Below are 21,527 nucleotides of genomic sequence, written 5' to 3'. Positions count from 1 at the left end.
CTTTAATCAGACACTCAGTGGATTTAGTTGTTAGACCAAGGTTTAGATGAATGATTCAGTCGGAAAACAAAATGAGTTGTTGCTCATGCCATAAACAGACACTAAAGATCATAAATATATCTACAGTATATATCTATCTATATCTATCTATCTCTCTGTCTGTCTGTCTATGTATATATGCATGTTACTGTGTGTTTGTCAGTGTGTGTATACGTATTGCATGAAGTTGCACTAAAGTTACAATAGAGACATTTTAATATTTCGGTTTCAAAGAAAGTCTTCCAAGAACTCATTGGAATAATATATTTTTTAAGTATAAACAGCAACAGCAACAACAAAAAATTGTTTGGAGCAATGGATGCTTAAAATTCAGTTTTACCAATTACAGGAATAAATTACATTGTAAAATATGTAAAAAAAAATTGTGCCATTCGTGTTTTTACAAGCATTGCTCACTATTGTTCACAAGTTAATGACATTATTACGTTTTCACATTTCTTGTAATGTGTGGAGTTTTGTGAAACAGTACATATTGTGAAAAGCTCTACACACATAAAACTAACTTGAACACACATACCTAATCAGGATCAATAGATTTAGTATTGTCACTGCAATGAAAAGCTGTTTGTTTAACACAGTCAAAATAGACTATAAAATAAAAGCTTTCAGTGCATGATTTAAATAAACTTCTGATGCTAATTCACCAATTTCCTTTTCTCTCCTTTAGCCGTTGAAGCTGAATTGTAAGGTTTGCAGTATAGTGTCCAGCTCTGGCCAGATGCTGGGCCGAAAAGCAGGAGCTGAGATCGACCAGTCCTCCTGCATATGGAGAATGAACAGTGCACCCACCCGAGGCTTTGAGAGGGACGTGGGCCACAGAACAGACCTGAGAGTGGTGTCTCACACTAGTGTTCCTCTGCTAATCCAAAAACCCCAGCACTTCTTTGGCCAGGGGAATGAGACCGTCAATGTGGTGTGGGGACCCTTGCGCAACATGAGGCAGGATGGCAAGGGCATTGTGTACAACATGCTGCGGCAAACGGTGGAAAACTACCCACATGCACGCATCTACATCACCACAGAAGACCGCATGAATTATTGCGACACCGTTTTCAAGCAGGAGACGGGCAAAGACAGGTGAGAATACTGTAACCACTGTCACCTGTTTGAGGTGCACTGTGCATATGAAGGCAGTAGTAAATCTGGTCAGATTCGTGGAACTAACGTGGAAACGTAGAAAAAAAGGTAAGCAGGAAATTATATTAATCAATAAGTCTCTTAAAATATATATTTTTTTATTTTAGGTTGTAAAATGTCATATGGTGCAAACGCTATATATTATTTATTATTAATTAATGGTATTTAATATAAAATATAATTCAATAGTAATTGTATTTATACTTTACTTATTAATTAATAAAAGGTGATGGTACTTATTCCTTATTAATATTTTTTAAAGCATTTGTCCACTGAATCAAGGTCATGTGGTGCAACTTGGAAATACAGAGGGGTAAAAAGTAACCCATAACCAAAACTGTGTGTTTTGAAATAGTTAAAGACATTCATGAATAGTGGCTTTGCAGGCTTTTTTACATTTTATACATATACGTTTTTTATTGATTCAGACATGAATCCCGGAATGTCAGTTGCACATTTCATTTTATCATGTCACATCTGAAGCCAATGTGTTCTTGTCCTCTTTAGATCTGCAATACAAATATCTGTAGCCTTCTGTAAAATGGCACTTAAGCAACTCTCAGGAAGGCAGATTAAGTAAAATCTTCCTCGTGTTGTTGTCAACATCCCAGCGGTACCAAAGGTGAGATGTTGTCAGAAAAAATCAATGGACTCTCAAGGTTACTTGAGTTTCGAAGTGCACTCGCTGTGTGCTAATGAGTCTGGCACACTGTGCGCTCATAGCGCAGGAATTAATCAGCTGTTGATATTACTCATTACAGTCATCAGACCATAACATAACACCCTCATGAATGTTTCATTTGAAGTTGAGTGCTCACAAAGTCAGCAGGTTCACTGTAACTCTCTAAAAATCTTTATTTCATTGTGAGGCTTAGATTATATTTGATCAGTCCGACTGAAATGCTGCGATAGTTCTGCCTTTCAAAAGTAATCCCCACATGATAGCCCTAATGCTGTTGTGTTATAGCACAGATAAGATATATTCCTAAGGAGGGCTGAAGAGGATTATCCTTTATCCTACATCAATTTCTTTAGAGGAAACACAAGCAGATAATGATGTCTCTAACAGTGTGCTGTAGTTGGTAGGTGAGATGCGGCCATTTACCACATAGAGAAGAGTCACTAATAGTGTGAGTGAATGCATGGCCATGAGCAGATGTGTGTGTAATATCAGTAATAAATCAGCCTTAATAGAGCAGATCGGCATGTCAGGAAACAGTTGGCAGCAAAGCCTTTGTTCTGATTCACATTTTCGGACCAGCTTCACTTCCAGACAGCACTTTTGATTGAACAGTGTAGTTGAAAGGCACCGAATTATCACTAATACAGCTTTAAATCACAGAAAGCTGTAGCAGAATTCAAAAGAACTTAAATGCCTGTGGATATGGTTATTACAGAATAACACAATAATTATAGAATCATAACAATAAAGAGTTTTTTTATTATTATTATTGACATCTGTGGATGCATGAAGTACCGAACAAGTTCTTTATAGAGGAAGGAGCAATTTTTTTAAATACCCTTCACACTAACAAATATATATATATATATATATATATATATATATATATATATATATATATATATATATATATATAACTTTCTCCACCTCAGTAACAGCTTTCTATTTTGACTGATGTCACAAATCTCTCTTAATTTTTTACCCTCTCCCTCTAACCTAATGCCCCCTTTAACACATCAATAAATTCTAAAAAGATGAAATCAAGGTATTTTAGTTCTTAAAAAGAAAAAGAAAAAAGAAAGAAAAGAAAAATATTCCGTTACACACAGATATCTGCCATTTTACTAAAGTAAATGTCTTGGTGACTTTAATTTCCTCAAAAAAAAACAAAAAAAAAAACGAATACTTTAAATTATACACTGTGTATACAAAACAAGATTAGATTCTGAAACCCTAGCCATCTTCTTTTATTGTTACAATTGCAAAAAATTTAAGTACTTAGTGCATTTAAAATCCACATTCAGTCAATCAATTATAGTACACCCCAAAAAATAAAAAAAATCTAAACTACTTTAAGACTTAAAAATAAGATAAATGTTTTAGCAGCTCCTAACGAGAACTTGTTTCCCGAGAATTTCATTGCAAATTTCACACACCAATTTCACACTCTGTTTAGGTTCTACTGAGAACTATTCAATATAGAGTAATATATGAACAGGATAGCTTGCAACCTGTCACTTTACATATTTGAATCCTTTTGAGATCTTTGATGGCAATGGATTTAATGGCTGTTTGATTTTTGGGGGAGTGTGAAATTGTGAAAGGGAGTTTTTCTTTTTTTTTTATAAAGACAGATTCCTTTATCTTTTGGTTTATCAATAACTTTATTGGATTTATTACAGCACATACAGACTAAGGTCAAATTTAGGATAACGTGTCAGGGACAATGACATGCTGCTTGACTTTTAACAGGAATGAATAAAGTTTTTTTTTTCTTTTTTTTAATATGCAGTTCATAAATACAATGACACTTGAATACACCTCTTCTATGTTAAGCATATTGTTATTCCTCTTTGGAAGCAATATGCTTGTTATTTGGGGAGCTTTGAAAAGAAAACCTTGGGTAGTCTTGTACAATCTTTTCATTACATTGCCTTTTAAAAGTTTGGAGTCTGTAGTATTTTTTACTGTGTTTTTTAATTTTTTATATACCGTTTTTATATATTTTACTTTTACTCACCAAGGCTGCATAGAAAAAAACAGTCAAAAATTTATTTGATGAAATACTATCATATTGTGAAATATCGTTACAATTCAAAATAATGGTTCTGTGCTTTATTTAATTTATTTATTTTGTTTTGTTTTTCAATGATGGCAAAACTTTATTTTTTTGATGTATGCATTATTATTTATCTCTGTGTATTATTCGAGTTTCAATTTTCACATTGTTCACACCTAAATCCAGTTTTAAATACCTGTCAAACACTGAATGAAATCCCAAGAGTACATGAGAACATCCATTTCTGTCACATTAGTCCAGCGTGATCCATCAATCAGAGGCTAACAGTGTGAACCAGCAGGGGAAGTGAATGAAAGACAGCCCATTATTCTGAGTGTCAGACATCCACCCATCTGATTGTGAGCACAAATGACGTTTCAGCTATGAGTGATGACAGCTCTAATGTAGCACATGATGAATGAGAACATAAGGGTTCCAGGAGAATGATTGTGCTCAGTTTGAGCTATTGTGTTCTCTCTTGATACTGTACTGTAAGTGAAAGCAGTCTGAGGCTGATTGTCAGTTCTAACAGTAGACATTACAAAAAGGCCCAAAGTAAACTCCCTGTTTAATGAGGCTTAACACAGGAAGTACCACTTACACTAAACCCTACCCTAAATGTGCAAACGTGAGATAACAAAGCATTAATTGAAGCAACATTTTTTCTTGCTTATAATGATCTGTGAGCTCTTCTATCACAACTTGTGTTTCATAGGACTTGTACACAACTGCTCTTTTTTGGAATCGCAAAAATGTATAGAGGTGCATCTTTCCAATAATCCTACTGTAGGTTGGAAATAATAAGGTTAGATTATGTTAACATTTGTGATATTCTGTATTCAGTTTTGTAAATGAATGTGGTCAACCAATATATTTGGCCAATGCATAGACAATATTTGGATTTTATTTATTTTTTTATTATTGGCATCAGACAATAAGTTTCTCTGTTTGGCCGATGTGTCAGAAGCGGGAATTTTATTTTGGAACCTCAGAATGCCAGAGGCAATTCTCTGTCTTCATCAGATTACTGTCACTTTTTAACAGTTCTGTCTAATAAATGATTAGTAAATGGTATTTGAGACAGTATTATAGTGTTTGTTTTTTTCTGTTATTAGTAGAAAAGCAAACAGGATAAAACTCTCTCATTTACTGTCAACATTAAGTAGATTTATATTTGGATCACTTGAAGTCTTTAAACATTCTCCACTAATTGTTATTTCTAAAATATTCAGGTTCTAATCCCGTAAACCATAAATTGAGCACAAACCACTTTTCTCTATTCATTTTCTTTCTTTCTTTTTTTTTTTTTTTTTTTTTACTGTACATAGTTTTCATTTTAGATTTTAGTAAAAAGTCTGAAAATGTCTGTAAAGATTACATTTAATGTTCAAAATATGATTGCTAGTGATGTTGTCATAATATTTCCATATTCGATTGTGATTCATCTTCTTACTTACATATATTTGCATACTGAATTATCATTGGTCTTGTAATCTTTCCATATACTTAGACATTTAAAGTCACCCTGGTGTGCACATGATTCTTAAAGGTTAAAACTTTAACATTATGCTTTTGCAGCCTTGCAGGAACTGATATTTCCTTTGGGAAATGCAAATTTAACTTTGTTTAAAAGGCAGTCAGGGAGTACAAGTACTGTATAAAGACAATGCAGTGCAGTAAACAAAGATTTATGAGCATTTATGAGTTTGAGCTTCATAATAATACCAGGCATGTGCTTTGGCATATTGTATAATTTCTTCTTTTTTTTTTTTTTTTGTGACAGGGCATATCAGATGACTTTAATTAGCATCATTGCATTGCAGTGGAATGAGACATGCATCTGTATTACTGCAGGAACTACAGAGTCCTCTGACTCACTAATCCAAGCAATTAAATATTTGTTTTCTCACATCATGGTGTGAATGATTAAGTTCTCTCTTTTTTTGTATTGTATATGGATCAACTTGTGAATTTTTCAGATTCTTAATCGGCTTAGAGATGGAACTGCTCATTTTTCTTCAGCTTAAAGAAATGACAAGTAAGATTTAGTTTAGAAGTTTTTGCATGCATATTTTAAGTCAATTTCAGTGGAATAAACTTAGGTAAAATCTGCTGACGGATGAATACATCTATAATAAAGTTAATTAATACATTTTAAACATTTGAATTTATAGATTAACTCTCACTTTTATCTAATATAATGATGTTTAACTAACTATACAATAATTAACATTTATACATTCATTTCTGGCACATTTCCAACAGCTCACTCACTGTAAACAAACAAACATAAACAATTATTCATTGCTTGTTCAAGTTAGTTCACAGTGCATTAACAGAGACAAATTTTCATTAAAATTTGTTTTTAACTAAGATTAGTAAATGATGTATAAGTATTTTTTATTGTTCATGTTAACCAATGTAGTTGAACAAATGAAAGGTTGTAAAGTGTTACCAAGGACAGCACAGTACTAACTCTTTTCAGCAGTACTATACACTTGTATTATATAATTTATTTTATTTTTACTATGCATCCTAGCCTTCTTCTTTTATCATTTTTTATGTTCTTCTGACCTTTCTTTCTCTGCTTTCATTATCCTTTATTTCTCCCCTCCTCGACCGCCACCTCAACCATTCTGTGTTTCCTCACAGGCTGTGTGTTAGCTTATGTGCAATCTCTGTACCTGAACAGCACCTGCAGTGCAATGGGCCAGGCAGAATCTTCCAGACTGAGTTCTTTTATCTTAAATGTCACACATTTACCGGTTTGCTGTCATGCTGTGTGTGGGGGTGGTCTGGTAAACTATGTGCAGATAACAGCGGACAAGCCTCCTAAATCACACTGTCACATTACCTTGTTGCAATGATAGTCCTGATGACCCCTCTGTTGGCACAAACACACAGGGTTCACATTGTGTTCACGCACTCAACACATATGTCTGTGATTGGCTACAATGGTCATCGCTTCATGTTCTTCACCGAGTGCTTACACAGATACACAAGGGAGCGTTTGAAAGCAGCATCTATCAGTGGATCCCTAATATATCTGCTCATATATGGATCCGCTGAAAGACATATCTGTTGAGTGTGTGAATACAGTGGCCAATCAGAGTGGTTTAAGAATCTGCTCAGTTGTGCTCAAAATGCTAGCGGGAAATGCTGGCATCATCAAATTTTTTTCAATTTCAGTACTGGTATCAACATCAGTACTTTTGACAACACTACATGGTACTATATGGTGGTTACCAAGCAAGGCAAGTTTATTTCTAAAGCATATTTATTTTTTATTTTTTTATTGAATGAATTAATAATAATGAATAATAATAATAAAAACAATAAAAGCAAAGAAAAAAGTGTTTAAGGGTGTACTCACACTAGGCACGGTTGCCATGAACCGGGCCCAAGTACGATTGTCCCCCCTCCCCACTCCCCCTCTGGCCTGCACTAACATATAGGGTTTCAGCATTCGTGCCGGAGCACGCTTACGTCATTATGGTGCGACGGTTTCGGCATAAACAGGAAGAGCGGCGCTCTCTGAACACAATGGAGTGCATCGCTCTGTTTTCTTTGTGGATCATTTTGTTTTGTTTGGTCCACAGCCCTCTCACAGCCTGTTGTTAAACAGATGTGTCGCCTTAGTGGCGCGAACATTTTCACGTAATTGTGCTGTTCTTATGAGGATGTTTGCAAGGTACCAGCTGAAGTGCAGCAAGGACTTTGCAGTTTTTAGTTTTTATGCGTTTTGCACCTCTGCCGTAGACCAAAGCAACCCTTTCCCTGCCATGTTGGTTTTGGAGAGTCGCAAAACCGTGATGCAAAGCGTCCTTTTCCGTGCTCCGGCACGGTTAGCGCTCACACTGCATGCGAACCGCGCCCGAGTCCAACTGAACCGTGCCCTGGCCCACCTCTTCCAAGCGTGACAGGGCCGGCTAATCGAGCCGTGCCCGGGCACGGTTTGGAGCACTCACACTAGTCAAACGAACCGCTCTTTGGTGGTCAAATGCACTCGGGCACGGTTCAAACTGGCTAGTGTGAGTACACCCTAAAAGAAAAGGATACATAGATAAGATACAGTGCAATCAGTCAGATGTAGCCGAGTGCTCATTCAGTAAATGCACAACTAAACAAATGTATTGGGGCACATCTGATCTCTTTTAGATGCTGGTTCCAGCTGTGGCATAATAGCTACAAGAGGACTCAGTGAGGCATTTACCACTTCAAAGAGATCTTCTAAACCGTTAAATGCACTTTTTAAAAAAGATTTGTGGTGTGTTAAGGGAGCCGGTTGATGTTTTAAAATGCTGTACAGTTTCTTCCAGAACATCCATTACATAACCATCAGTTGTCTTGAAATCATACGTTGACTAATTTCTTAAGTTGAATTGAAGTTCTTTAAGTTGTTCTGGCCAGGTCTGTGTAGCAGAAATGACTCGAACCAGAGATAACCAATCAACCAACGCTTTTCACAGAACAGCTTTCAACATTAACACCACTAGAACAATTATTGTCAATTTTAATTCGCAGAAAAGATTGTCCAATTTGTTGAAATGCAACGCCGGACATCACGTGTAAACCAATGAGAGCACTACACAAGATCCTTTGACTTCCCCCCCACCTAGCAGAACCAGACAGAAATTCCTAAGGGGGAGGAGGCTTTGAACCTCTGGTCTCCACAGAAATCTTTGTCAAGAGAATGGCAAAGAAACTGTCTTTTCTACATATATATGGACAAAAATGAACTCAAAAAGACTTATAAATGAAAATCAGTCCATCGCTTCACTCCATATTCATTTATATGTGACCCACACATTTGACTATCATGTTATAATCACTTATTGTGTATGTCTTTTAATAACTATCGGATAGCTTAAAGATACATATCCATGTCTAGTATCTATGAAATCGCATCTGCTTGCTTGAAATAGTCCTGACAATCAGTTATTTGTCAAATGTATCATATTCTTGTTATAGGAATCTATATAGGAAAATTATATAGGAAAATTCGGACCACATGCTTGGTAAGATAACATATGATTTATGATACCCCCGAGCCAAGACAATATCTGATTGGTCAAGACAACATTTGAGGTGTGGCCAACAGGCCAGTTTAAATACTCAGGACACCATAAAATCTTGCTTTTAGTCTTTAGCTATGCTTCTGCTATTAGTCATGTTTACTTGTAGTTTTAGCTTTGCTTTTGCTATCAGTCATGCCTGCTTTTAGCTTTGCTTCTTAGCTTTAGCTTTTAGCCATGCTGTTTGTCATCACTGTTCTTTGAGCGCGGTTGCAGCGTGCTTCAGCCTGCACGCCTACTGCTACTTAGCCACGATGAGAAGAAACACCACCTAGTCTCGTTAAACTTTACTTCTTTTATTTTCCGTTTGAGAGTTTCGTGTTCTGAGTTAAGTTTTGTAACGTCAAGTTCAACTACACCCAGCCACACAACTCTGCATCTTCAGTCAACGCCCAACCACGGGCTTCCCAAGACGTCACTTCAGCGACTACTGAACTTCCAGCCAATCAGCGACATTGGGATACCCCTTTCAACGACAACAAAGGGGACTCCCTTGCAAGTAACTTTACCTCCAGACTGTGACCTTTACTGGTGTATCTAATATAATATTAACCTCACTGAGGAACTCAATGCGAGGGCTAAGTACGTGACTGATGGTTGTTCATGTCTATGCAATTTAACCTATTGCTGTAAACTTGGGATTCCACATTTCCATTCTCTTAAACTCATCTTTCCCTAACTTTCGATCTTCCTGCAACTTGTGTGAATGTGTGCATGCGTGCGTTTATGTGTTAAATTAGTTTATATGTCTTAGATTTATCTAATAAAGCCTTATTCATATTGAAAAGAGAAGTATCTTGTGTTTTGTGCTTACAAGTTAATGTCTTAAACTGCCGATCTTGTTACTGTGCTAATTAATAGTGTTTTCACTATACTTTGGATATTAATATCCAGCGCAGATTTGATGTTAAACGGCTCGTTCAGTGAATCGCAGGGCGTCTCAGTGATCAGCCTTGAAACAGTGATTCTGTTCAAATTCCCTTTAAAATCTTAAACGATTCCCTTTGAGCTAAATTGACCTGATTCCCTTACATCTGTGTGACATCAGTGCAAGTTGAGGACATGTTGATCACATTTCAGGTATTATCAAACTTTTCAGAAAAAAGGAAATGGTAGTTCACTGGGAATGTGACTTGGGGTTGGGGGGGGGGGGGGATTGTTAGCCTCTCTATATTAGCAAAAAGAGTGCAAGTTTTGTTTAAGGTGCGGTTTATAATGTTTGAAAGGTCTGTTGTGCTTCTTTCATCTACATATATTCTGCCTATTCTGCAGGTATATGTAATGTTTGCATCTCTTTTTGACAGGAGCAGCTCTAGCTTAACTGGGAAGACAGATCAATATATTAAAGAAAATACAGAAATGATCAGATCCCGAATAACAGTGGATGAAATGGCTAGATCAGTGTTTCTCAATTGGTTTTCCCATAGGACCCACATTTTCCCATGGTCATCAAGCCACAACCCACTTTTTAAGGATATTTATGTGAGCATAAATATTGGCACAGTTGCCTCACATGTCTTTCTAAATGTTCAGCTGTGTCCTGTTGCAATGATTCTTCAGATAATAAAAGCAGGGAATGTGTCTTATCAGTTATGTCTATTGCTTCTGAAAGAAAAGCAAGCAATTTGGATTCTAAAAGAAAAGAGGAAGTCAGTTAGAACTATAGGAAAGAGTTTTGAAGCTACCAGTGACATCAGCAACCTGATCGGCTGAGAAAAACAACAGTAGTTGATAACAGACAAATGTCTTGATTCCACAGCAGAGAAAGCAATTTTGTCTTTACTGTTCCAATACTTATTGAGGGCACTGTATATATATGTATATATATATATATATGTATATATATATATATATATATATATATATATATATATATATATATATATATATATATATTAGCGGTGTAACGATACGCGTATTCATATTGAACAGTTCGGTACGAGGCTTTCGGTTCGGTACGCGGTACGCATTATGTACCGAACGGTTCGTTGGACTAATTAATTATATTTGGAAAATAAATAAAAAATTGTGAAATATACTGATATGCATTCAACAAGGTAGCCCAATAACCCAAACGACGTAACAGTCAACGCCCCTGACACTCCCGAAGAAGAAAAAAAACACCAACTTTGTTTATGTTAGGCTACTCAGTCAGGCGCTGGCTCACTCAGCACACGCTGAAGGCTCGTTGCAAAATAGCCAATGCGTTTAACAGACCAGAAATAGAAGATCCTCCAATAACCAACAGGTCTGGTGTTTGGGTGCACTTTACCAATCGATCAGGGCATCCCGAAATCAAAATGGACTAGTAGTGTACTGTGTTGGAATTTCCTGAGCAGTACGATACGATTAACAGGCCTGCACGTTATTAGATAGAAGAACTGTTATAAATAGAACGTATGCACGGGCAGTTTTGAAAACTCCACCTACTTTGCTCTTGGCATAGTGCAGCGCAAATCACGTTGTATCTGAAGGGCAACGCTTAGCCCAGGGTCCCGCGCCGCGCATACCGCGTCCTGTGTGAAAGAGTGTAGTGAAAACGCAGGTTTTAAGAACATGTGTAATTGAGCCCCGTTACAATATTCCTTCACGCGCCCATTTCAGCCAGACCGTAATTCCTGCTTTGTTCCAAAAAACATAAGCCAATTGAGTAAAAACACACTCAATATAAAGAGTTATAGAGTTCCATATAAAAAGTTACATCTTTGTATTTGTTCATAACTACTACAACAATATAACATTTTCATTTTTTTTTTTTTTTTTTTTTTTATATACAGTATGCTGCTAAGAAAACACCATAGAAAATGGGTAAAGAATAGCTCCATCATTGTTCAATGTAAAAAAAAAAAACGTACTTTGTTAGTTTTAATAAATAAAATATTTTTTTAAAAATCAAGGAAATTTATCTGCCAATTTATTTATTTTTTGCTGTATCTAAAATGTGCCGATCCGTACCGATCCGAACCGTGACACCAGTGAATCGTATCGAACCGAACCATGAATTTTGTGAACCGTTACACCCCTAATATATATATATATATATATATATATATATATACATACATACATACACACATATATATATATATATATATATATATATATATATATATATATATATATATATATATATATATATTACAGCTGGGCAACATATATATATATTACAGCTGCGCAAGTTAACGCGTTATTATCGATTTAACACATTAAGTAACAATTATTTTATCATGCATTAACACAGTTTTTATTATTATAATTGATATTTTGATAGTCCGATGCTCACTGGATTTGAATACACATACAAACACACCATGGGTCACAGGAGGGGTGGGATGTTGACCAGTACTGGTTTGGGATTGGCTTCATCATGCGTCTCAACCAAAGAGAGCATTTGGGGCGGGCCTAACACCTTGTCTACACTGAACATGAGTGGTGTAGAGTACAATTTAAAAGTCCAGTTTTGAACGACTAGCATTAAAGTTTTGTAGCCGTGTATAGTAGTCTAAAATAAATCCTAATTTATCTTATATCTATATTCCAAATTCCATTTCTGGATTCCTGGCAAGCATATAGTGATGTTAAATATGATTGGGAGTCTGTGAAAGGTGTTTGTTTTGAAGTTGACAAGTAATTTTTTTTACTTTCATTCTGTATCTACTATGTGGCTTGGACATGGCATCCATCAAAAATAGATGAAAATAATGAATTACGCCACATATGAGCCTCCCTCAAGTGGCACCATCACAAGAAAACTATGTGCCAATCTATGCAAATTGTTATAAAAAGGCAGCAGGTGCAATGCATACCAGGTTTTCACTGAGGAGTCCAGCCAGTCACCTGGCCACTCAGTGGTGGTACTGCAGCCATGGTGATGTGATGCCTCCGTTCCCTCTTTCAGGAAGGTTATATAAATAACTAAGAAGTTCCCTTTCAGTCAGTCACTCTCAACGTCACATTGGTGGCATGGATACACTGTTACACTGAAATCAGCTGGTCCAAACTCAAGGCACGATTTGTCAACCAAAAATGCCTGCAGGTCCCCCACCCTCTTGATCGAGGCCAATGCAGTCAGGAGCAGGATTTTCATAAAAAGAAACTTCAACTCGGCTGACTGCAAAGGTTCGAAGGGGGCAGCTTGTAGGGCTCTTAGCACCAATGCCAAATCCCAAGAGGGCAGAGAAGGTGGTCCAGAGGGATTTAACCTCCTGCCCCCCCTAAGAAACCTAACAACGAGATCATGCTTCCCCACTGACCTCCCCTCTCTGGAGTCATGATGGGTTGAAATAGCATCAATGTAAACTTTAAGGGTGAAGGGGGACATCCTAAATTCCAACCCTTGCTTCAAGAAGGAAAGCACGTCTCTGATCGAACATCTCCAGCAGGGATGGAAATTTACTTTTTTTGTCCACCGGCCACTGTGTCTGGTGGATTTCAAAATCTACCAGCCACTCAACGTTTTACCAGCCACTTTCTTGTTTTTAACCGACAATGTGTAACTGCATGTGAAAATTAATACTAAAAGATCTACAATACTTAAGCAGTTTATTTAATCTCAAGTCTCAATGAAATACTGACATTTTCTCTTTCAGTGATGCTCAAAAATGCTGCCTATTTAGGCAGCTTACTAGGTTTTGAAAAAGCTGACTCTTGCTGAAGCAGCTCATTCTCCCAGCTCCATAGCCCAACCAGATGATACACTGCACTCAACCTTTTTAATGCACAGAAACATTTTTACGACTTTCTAAACAGTTTTTGTACACATTAATAATGTTGTATTTAATTCCAAAGGAAAGGATTCACCAGTATTTGTATTACTGACAACATGGGCACTATTTTCTCTAATACATTAGAAGCTGTTGCCCCAATCAAATTGAAAAAAGTTAGAGAAAAACGTACTGTACCATGGTATAACAGTAATACTCACTCTCTCAAGAAATTAACTCGTAGTCTTGAACGCAAATGGAGAAAAACTAACTTAGAAGTTTTTAGAATTGCATGGAAAAACAGTATGTCCAGCTATAGACAGGCTCTAAAAACTGCTAGGGCAGAGCATATACACAAACTCATTGAAAATAACCAAAACAATCCTAGGTTTTTATTTAGCACAGTGGCTAAGTTAACAAATTACCAGATGCCACCTGATTCAAATATTCCACCAACGTTAAATAGTAATGACTTTATGAATTTCTTCACTGATAAAATAGATAACATTAGAAATACAATAGTGAATGTAGATTCTACAGCGTCTAACACTTCAGTTTCATCCATCGCACCCAAAGATAAACTGCAGTGCTTTACAACCATAGGACAGGAAGAGCTAAATAAACTTATCACTGTATCTAAACCAACAACATGTTTATTAGATCCTGTACCCTCAAAATTACTGAAAGAGCTGTTACCTGTAGCAGAAGAAATGCTTCTCAATATCATAAACTCGTCGTTAACTTTAGGACACGTCCCAAAACCATTCAAGCTGGCGGTTATCAAGCCTCTTATTAAGAAACCAAAACTAGATCCTAGTGTACTGGCAAATTATAGGCCTATCTCAAATCTTCCATTTATGTCTAAAATTTTAGAGAAAGTTGTGTCTGCTCAATTGAGCACCTTCCTGCATAAAAATGATATGTATGAAGAATTTCAGTCAGGTTTTAGGCCCCACCATAGCACAGAAACTGCACTTGTTAAAATTACAAATGACCTGCTCCTTGCGTCAGACCAAGGCTGCATCTCATTTCTAGTCTTACTTGATCTTAGTGCTGCGTTCGACACCATAGATCATGACATACTCATAGATCGATTACAAAACTATACAGGTATTCAAGGGCAGGCTCTAAGATGGTTTAGATCCTACCTGTCCGATCGCTACCATTTTGTTTACTTAAATGGGGAGTCATCTCATTTATCATCAGTAAAATATGGAGTGCCACAAGGATCCGTCCTAGGTCCCCTTCTATTTTCAATATATATGTTGCCCCTTGGTAATATTATTAGAAAATACGGAATTAGCTTCCACTGTTATGCTGATGATACTCAGCTATATATCTCAACGAGACCAGATGAAACTTCCCAATTATCTAAGCTAACAGAGTGTGTTAAAAATGTAAAAGATTGGATGACACACAATTTTCTCCAATTAAATTCGGATAAGACAGAGATACTAATTATTGGACCAAAAAACACTACACAGAATCTTGTAGATTACAATCTGCAAATAGACGGATGTACTGTTACTTCCTCTACAGTCAGAAAGCTGGGTGTTATATTAGACAACAATTTGTCTTTTGAAAATCATATTTCCAATGTTACAAAAACTGCATTCTTCCATCTTAGAAACATTGCCAAGCTACGAAACATGTTATCTGTTTCTGATGCAGAAAAGCTAGTTCATGCATTCATGACCTCTAGACTGGACTATTGTAACGCACTTCTAGGTGGTTGTCCTGCTTCTTCAATAAACAAGCTACAGGTAGTCCAAAATGCAGCAGCTAGAGTCCTTATGAGGTCAAGAAAATATGATCATATTACCCCAATTTTACAGTCTCTGCACTGGCTACCTATTAAGTTCCGTATCAGTTACAAATTATCATTACTTACCTATAAGGCCCTAAATGGTTTAGCTCCAGCGTACCTAACTAGCCTTCTACCACGTTACAACCCATCACGCACCCTAAGGTCACAAAAAGCTGGACTTTTGGTCGTTCCTAGGATAGCAAAGTCCACTAAAGGAGGTAGAGCTTTCTCACATTTGGCTCCCAAACTCTGGAATAGCCTTCCTGATAATGTTCGGGGTTCAGACACACTCTCTCTGTTTAAATCTAGATTAAAAACACATCTCTTTCGCCAAGCATTCAAATAATGTATCTTTTTAATTGTGAGTGTAGTTGCATCTGTTCAAAGTTGCATTTTTATTCATTAGCTTGGGTTAAACTAATTTTACTTTGTTGGATCAGCAGCTATGCTAATGATGTCTGTATTTTGTTTCTATGTTTTGCCACGGGGTAACTAGGATTTAAACAAGCTCCAGTCTGAATCCAGAAAACCTGAGAAGAGATGATGCTGACCCTCAGAGGACCCCAGATGATGCTACCTTGAATCAACAAACAGAACTAACAATTATTGCTAAATCTGTGACTGAATCATATAATAACTTAATTAATAATATTGATAGTTCATCGTCTAGCTGACTACGTCTTGTATTATTATTATTATTTTTTTTTCTAAAATCCTGTCAAATGTGCACAAACTACTAGCTACTACTAAATATTGTAGAAACATAATTTTCTGTAAAGTTGCTTTGTAACGATTTATTTTGTAAAAAGCGCTATACAAATAAACTTGAATTGAATTGAATGAACCAGTATTTGTGTGTGTAAGTGTATTTTTTTTTTTTTTTTTTTTTTTTTTTTTGTGGTTGAGGGAACACGTGGGGAAAAGTCCTCTGTTCAACACGGTATTACTGAAAGAAATCTTGGCTCACAAACTTTTACACCATCGACAAACGAACGCTCAGCATTTTTAATACATCGTTTTTACGTGTCTCGTCACGCCAGCGCTGTCAAACATGTGTAGTGATACAATGTTGTTTCTACATAACAACTTACAACCCTCTACGGACACCTTGGCAATTGAATCGCCATTTGCTAGTAATTATTTTAGTTTACTCGCCAGTCAGTCAAGCTTTATAATAATCAAGTATCATTTAAGAATAGAACTTTAGTAATTAGAAGTAAACTTGATAACCATGTTTGAATGCTTATTAGTCATTTTAACTGAACATTTTAACTGGACTGGTGGTGGTGCTTTTTTGGTGATTCAGTGTTTCTGTAAAAAAAAAAAAAAAAAAACAAACGTACAAAAATACTGATAAGATAAAAATAATACGATTCCTACTAATAAAGACTATAAAACACTAAGGATTAATGAGCTACTGTATTCATGAATATTAATCAGGTTTCGTTTGTTCGGTCGAACTGATTTGCTGAAATCAAAACAGGGACGATAATAGGTGAGCACCAGCCAATGAGATTGCCATTCGTGCATTAACTCCACCCACTACCGGTAAACCCAGCTGTTCTTAAAAGCTGAAGTCTTCCATAGGAACTCCGTTATTTTGACAGGAAAATACAACAAATAATATTGTTTAAATGTAGCACATCAATCCCCTCTCTCTCCCTCTCTTTCTCTTTCTCTGTGTGAGTGTGAGAGAAAGCAACGGTTATGTGTGCGCCTTAACACTTTTTTTTAAAACTGTACATTATACAGGTGTGTCGCGGATCCATTGAGGGAAAAAAAGCACAGATCGTCTGACAGAGAGTCAGAGAGTGTTTGTGAGTGAAAACATCTGTACTAAACTTATACTTAGCCTCCAACTAACACATTAGCGAGTAAAATCTGAAAATTTTTTAGCCATTGGCTAATATTAGACATCATTTAGTAGCCAGAAGGAAGATTTAGTCGCATATGCGAGTGATTTACTCGCAATGTAGAGGGTTGACTTACTAGCCACAGAGCTAACTTCTGAAAATTTCCAGGGATGGAAATTAACTTTTATTGTCATGTGAAACAGTATGCTATTTTTATTTACCCGCCACGGTGGCCGATAGGTGAAGCGAGTTTACCCACCACAACACAAAATCACCTGCATTTGGCTGGTGGCTGGTGGCTGGTGCTAATTTCCATCCCTGATCTCCAGGCGTCCTCCTAGTGGGAGGAACAAATTTTGATATTCATAGCTACCTCCTGGGGTAGGTAATGTAGAACCTCCGTATCCCATCCAGGGATCACACATGGAGTTTCCACATGGACATGGTCTGGACATGGATGCCAATGGGTGCCCCATCTCTGAGAAAGAAGATTCTTTCTCAGAGGAATCAGCCAGGGAGGGGTTGTTGTGAGGAGCTTGAGTTATGGGAACAAGGTCCTGTTGGGCCAATATGTAGCCACTAACAAGACCTGCTCCTCGCCCTCCACCTTAATTTATATAGTGCTTTAAACAAAACAGATTGTGTCAAAGCAACTGAACAACATTAATTAGGAAAACAGTGTGTCAATAATGTAAAATGACAGTTAAAGGCAGTTTATCATTGAATTCAGTGAAATCATTTGCAATCAAGTCAATCATATCACTGTAAATTAAGTGTCTCCAACTAAGCAAGCCAGAGGCAACAGTGGCGAGGAACTAAAACTCCCATCAATGACTGAATGGAGAAAAAACTTTGGAAGAAACCAGGCTCAGTCGGGCCAGTTCTCCCAGTACCAGACAAAACCAGCAGTTCAATTCCAGGCTGCAGCAAAGTCAGATTGTGCAGAAGAATCATCTGTTTCCTGTGGTCTTCTCCCGGTGGTCGTTTGAGACAAGGTCTTTACAGGGGATCTGTATCTGGGGCTCATCTAGTTGTCCTGGTCTCTGCTGTCTTTCAGGGCTGTAGAGGCCCTTTCTAGGTGCTGATCCACCATCTGGGATGGATACGTACTGGATCTGGGTGACTGCATTGACCATCTGATCTGAATATAGACTGAATCTGGTGGCTTTGGTGACCTCGGAATAAGAGAGAAACAGACTAATATTAGCGTAGATACCATTTTTCTAAAAATAACAGATTTGGATATTAGAAGTGTAGTGTGTTATATGTAAGCAAGGTTAAAGAGATGGGTATTTAATCTAGATTTGAACTGCAAGAGTGTATCTGCCTCCCGAACAATGTTAGGTAGGTTATTCCAGAGTTTAGACATTAAGTATAAAAAGGATCTGCCGCCCACAATTGATTTTGATATTCTAGGTAATATCAAGTATTATCCTAGTGGAGTGAGCATGCAGCTTAAGCGGGCAGGGCACACTTTGTGCTTCATAGGCCAAGGTGATGGCATTCACTATCCAGTGGGCCAGCCTCTGCTTGGATACAGCCGTCAGCTTCTACTGTCCACCATAACAGACAATATTTATTTCAGTAATTCAACTCAAATTGTGAAACTGGTGTATTAAATAAATTAAATGCACAAAGACTGAAGTAGTTAAAGTCTTTGGTTCTTTTAATTGTGATGAATTTGGCTCACATTTAACAAAAACCCACCAATTCATTATCTCAACAAATTAGAATATGGTGACATGACAAACAGCTAATCAAATCAAAACACCTGCAAAGGTTTCCTGAGCCTTCAAAATGGTCTCTCAGTTTGGTTCACTTTGGTTCACAACTGCTGATCTGGCAGTTGTCCGGAAGACAATCATTGACACCCTAACTTCACAAGGAATGGACTGAGGCTGGGGTCAAGGCATACAGACGTGTCAAGGAATTTGGCTACAGTTGTCATATTCCTCTTATTAAGCCACTCCTAAACCACAGACAACATCAGATGCGTCTTACCTGGGCTAAGGAGAAGAAGAGCTGGACTGTTGCCATTGGTCCAAAGTCCTCTTTTCAGATGAGAGCAAGTTTTGAATTTTATTTGGAAACCAAGGTCCTAGAGCATGGGGGAAGGGCAGAGAAGCTTATAGCCCAAGTTGCTTGAAATCTAGTGTTAAGTTTCCACAGTTTGTGATGATTTGGGGTGCAATGTCATCTGCTCTTATTGATCCATTGTGTTTTTTGAAAACCAAAGTCGCTGCACCCGTTTACCAAGAATTTTTGGAGCACTTCATGCTTCCTTCTCCAGACCAGCATTTTCCAGCAGGATTTGGCATCTGTCCACAATGCCAAAAGCACAAAAAGTTGGTTAAATGACCATGGTGTTGGTGTGCTTGACTGGCCAGCAAACTCACCAGACCTGAACCCCAGAGATGGGGTATTGTTGAGAGGAAAATGAGAAAGAAGAGACCAAAAAATACAGATGAGCTGATGGCTACTGTCAAAGAAACCTGCTTCCATACCACGCCAGCAGTGCCACAAACTGATCACGTCCATGCCACTCTGAATTGAGGCAGCAATTAAAGCAAAATGAGTCCCTACCAAATAATTGAGTACATGTACAGTAAATTAACATACTTTGTAAAAGGCAAACAATTCACTAATAATGTTTTTTATTGGTGTTGGTGTTGCTGTTTTTAATGATGTTGTTGAGAACGGGATATTGTTATTGAATTGATTTCACACGTACGTCGACTTATGCATTATAAGTTGAGAGGGCAAATACTTGAATTCAGCAGAATTCAACATACAAACAAACTGAGACAGTGAAAACTTAAAATGTTAAGTTGAATGAACAAATTGCGAATGAACAAAAAGGTGACATGAGTTTGAGTCCTGATTAGAGGAAACTTCCCGGTCCCATCCTCCTCTTCCCCTTTTCTATACTGTCCTTTTGCAATAAAAGCAAATAATAATAATAATAATAATAATAATTATTATTATTATTATTACTTATAATTTAATTATGATAACATGTATTGACAGGTTTTAGAATGGACATACCAGTACATGACATATACTGTATATCCAAAAGTTTTACACATGCATAAACATCCATACATATTTATATGCACATACATATTTATATGATCTAGGCATAAAGACTAATATATGAAACTGTTCCAATTTCTAGGTTTCATATATATTTTACTTCATTTGATAATATATTTTATATATCAAAATGTAATATATGTACATATATATTACATTTGCAGGAGCTGCAGGCAGTGGGAGGCTGGGTGGGGTGGGAAAAAATCCCTTTTTTGTTGTAACATTGCAATTCTGAATGTTTTGGAGCAGTGATAAAGAGTATCCAAACAGTAGCTTAACATTGCATTTGCCACTATACACTTGCCATATTAATACAGAATTTATTTACAGTCAAATAAGCTTTCATGTTTGGATCATCCCATTTAAAATGTTAAAGTTTGAACTGTCCATTTTATACCATCATTTAACAGGTGGGTTTAAATGTAGCATTTAATTGCCCTCACAGACTCTTATGGTTCTCATCAACAATTGTGAAGTAGTTACTGTTCTGCCTAGGGAAAGCATTGGTCGGCTTCCTCTCAATGCCTAATTGAATCAGACCCTTTCACCCACTATATTAATGAGTGCACCTGCACATCATGCAATATAATGTGACAGTATAATGTCATTAGAGATAATTAGATCTGCTGACTGTTTGGTTGGAAATAATCAGACTAAAGTGTGTTCAAACACACTGAGTGGACTTTAAATGTAACCCTGATGATCAAGTTGCCAAGATGCAGCTCTTAAAACAAAAGCATATCTGAATCACTGGACACCATGGTGTCACGGTCCATTCTGCACTTTTATTAGCTAACAGTTTCAGTTCCTAATGACTCAAAGTTGATTTTGTAATAGTTTAATTGGAACTGAAAGTTTGGAGGCATTTAAAAAAAAAAAAAAAAAAACTAATACAACCTCAATCCTTATTGGGGGTGGCAATAAAATCCATCAAGTTAGCATTCATAAATCTGCTGCAGGCTTCATTCTTTGTATATAGTTCAATACATCTGAGATAATAAGCAGAATACCATCATTCTAATCATGACAATTCCTATGATATATAATATCATATGTCA

At 36.8% G+C, this 21,527-nt stretch overlaps 1 protein-coding gene across 1 annotated transcript in view; it reads left to right on the top strand.

Moving 5' to 3' along the window:
* Positions 1–21,527, top strand: part of st6galnac3 (ST6 (alpha-N-acetyl-neuraminyl-2,3-beta-galactosyl-1,3)-N-acetylgalactosaminide alpha-2,6-sialyltransferase 3) — an 83,498-nt gene that overhangs the window by 38,335 nt on the left and 23,636 nt on the right. Inside the window, exon 3 of the mRNA XM_052612910.1 lies at positions 728–1,137. Coding sequence (XP_052468870.1) covers positions 728–1,137 — 410 coding nt within the window. The remainder of the gene's footprint in view (positions 1–727; positions 1,138–21,527) is intronic.

This window comes from Carassius gibelio, chromosome A2 (genome assembly GCF_023724105.1).
Source record: "Carassius gibelio isolate Cgi1373 ecotype wild population from Czech Republic chromosome A2, carGib1.2-hapl.c, whole genome shotgun sequence".
Taxonomy (NCBI): domain Eukaryota; kingdom Metazoa; phylum Chordata; class Actinopteri; order Cypriniformes; family Cyprinidae; genus Carassius; species Carassius gibelio.
This window is presented reverse-complemented; position numbering and strand designations above follow the sequence as displayed.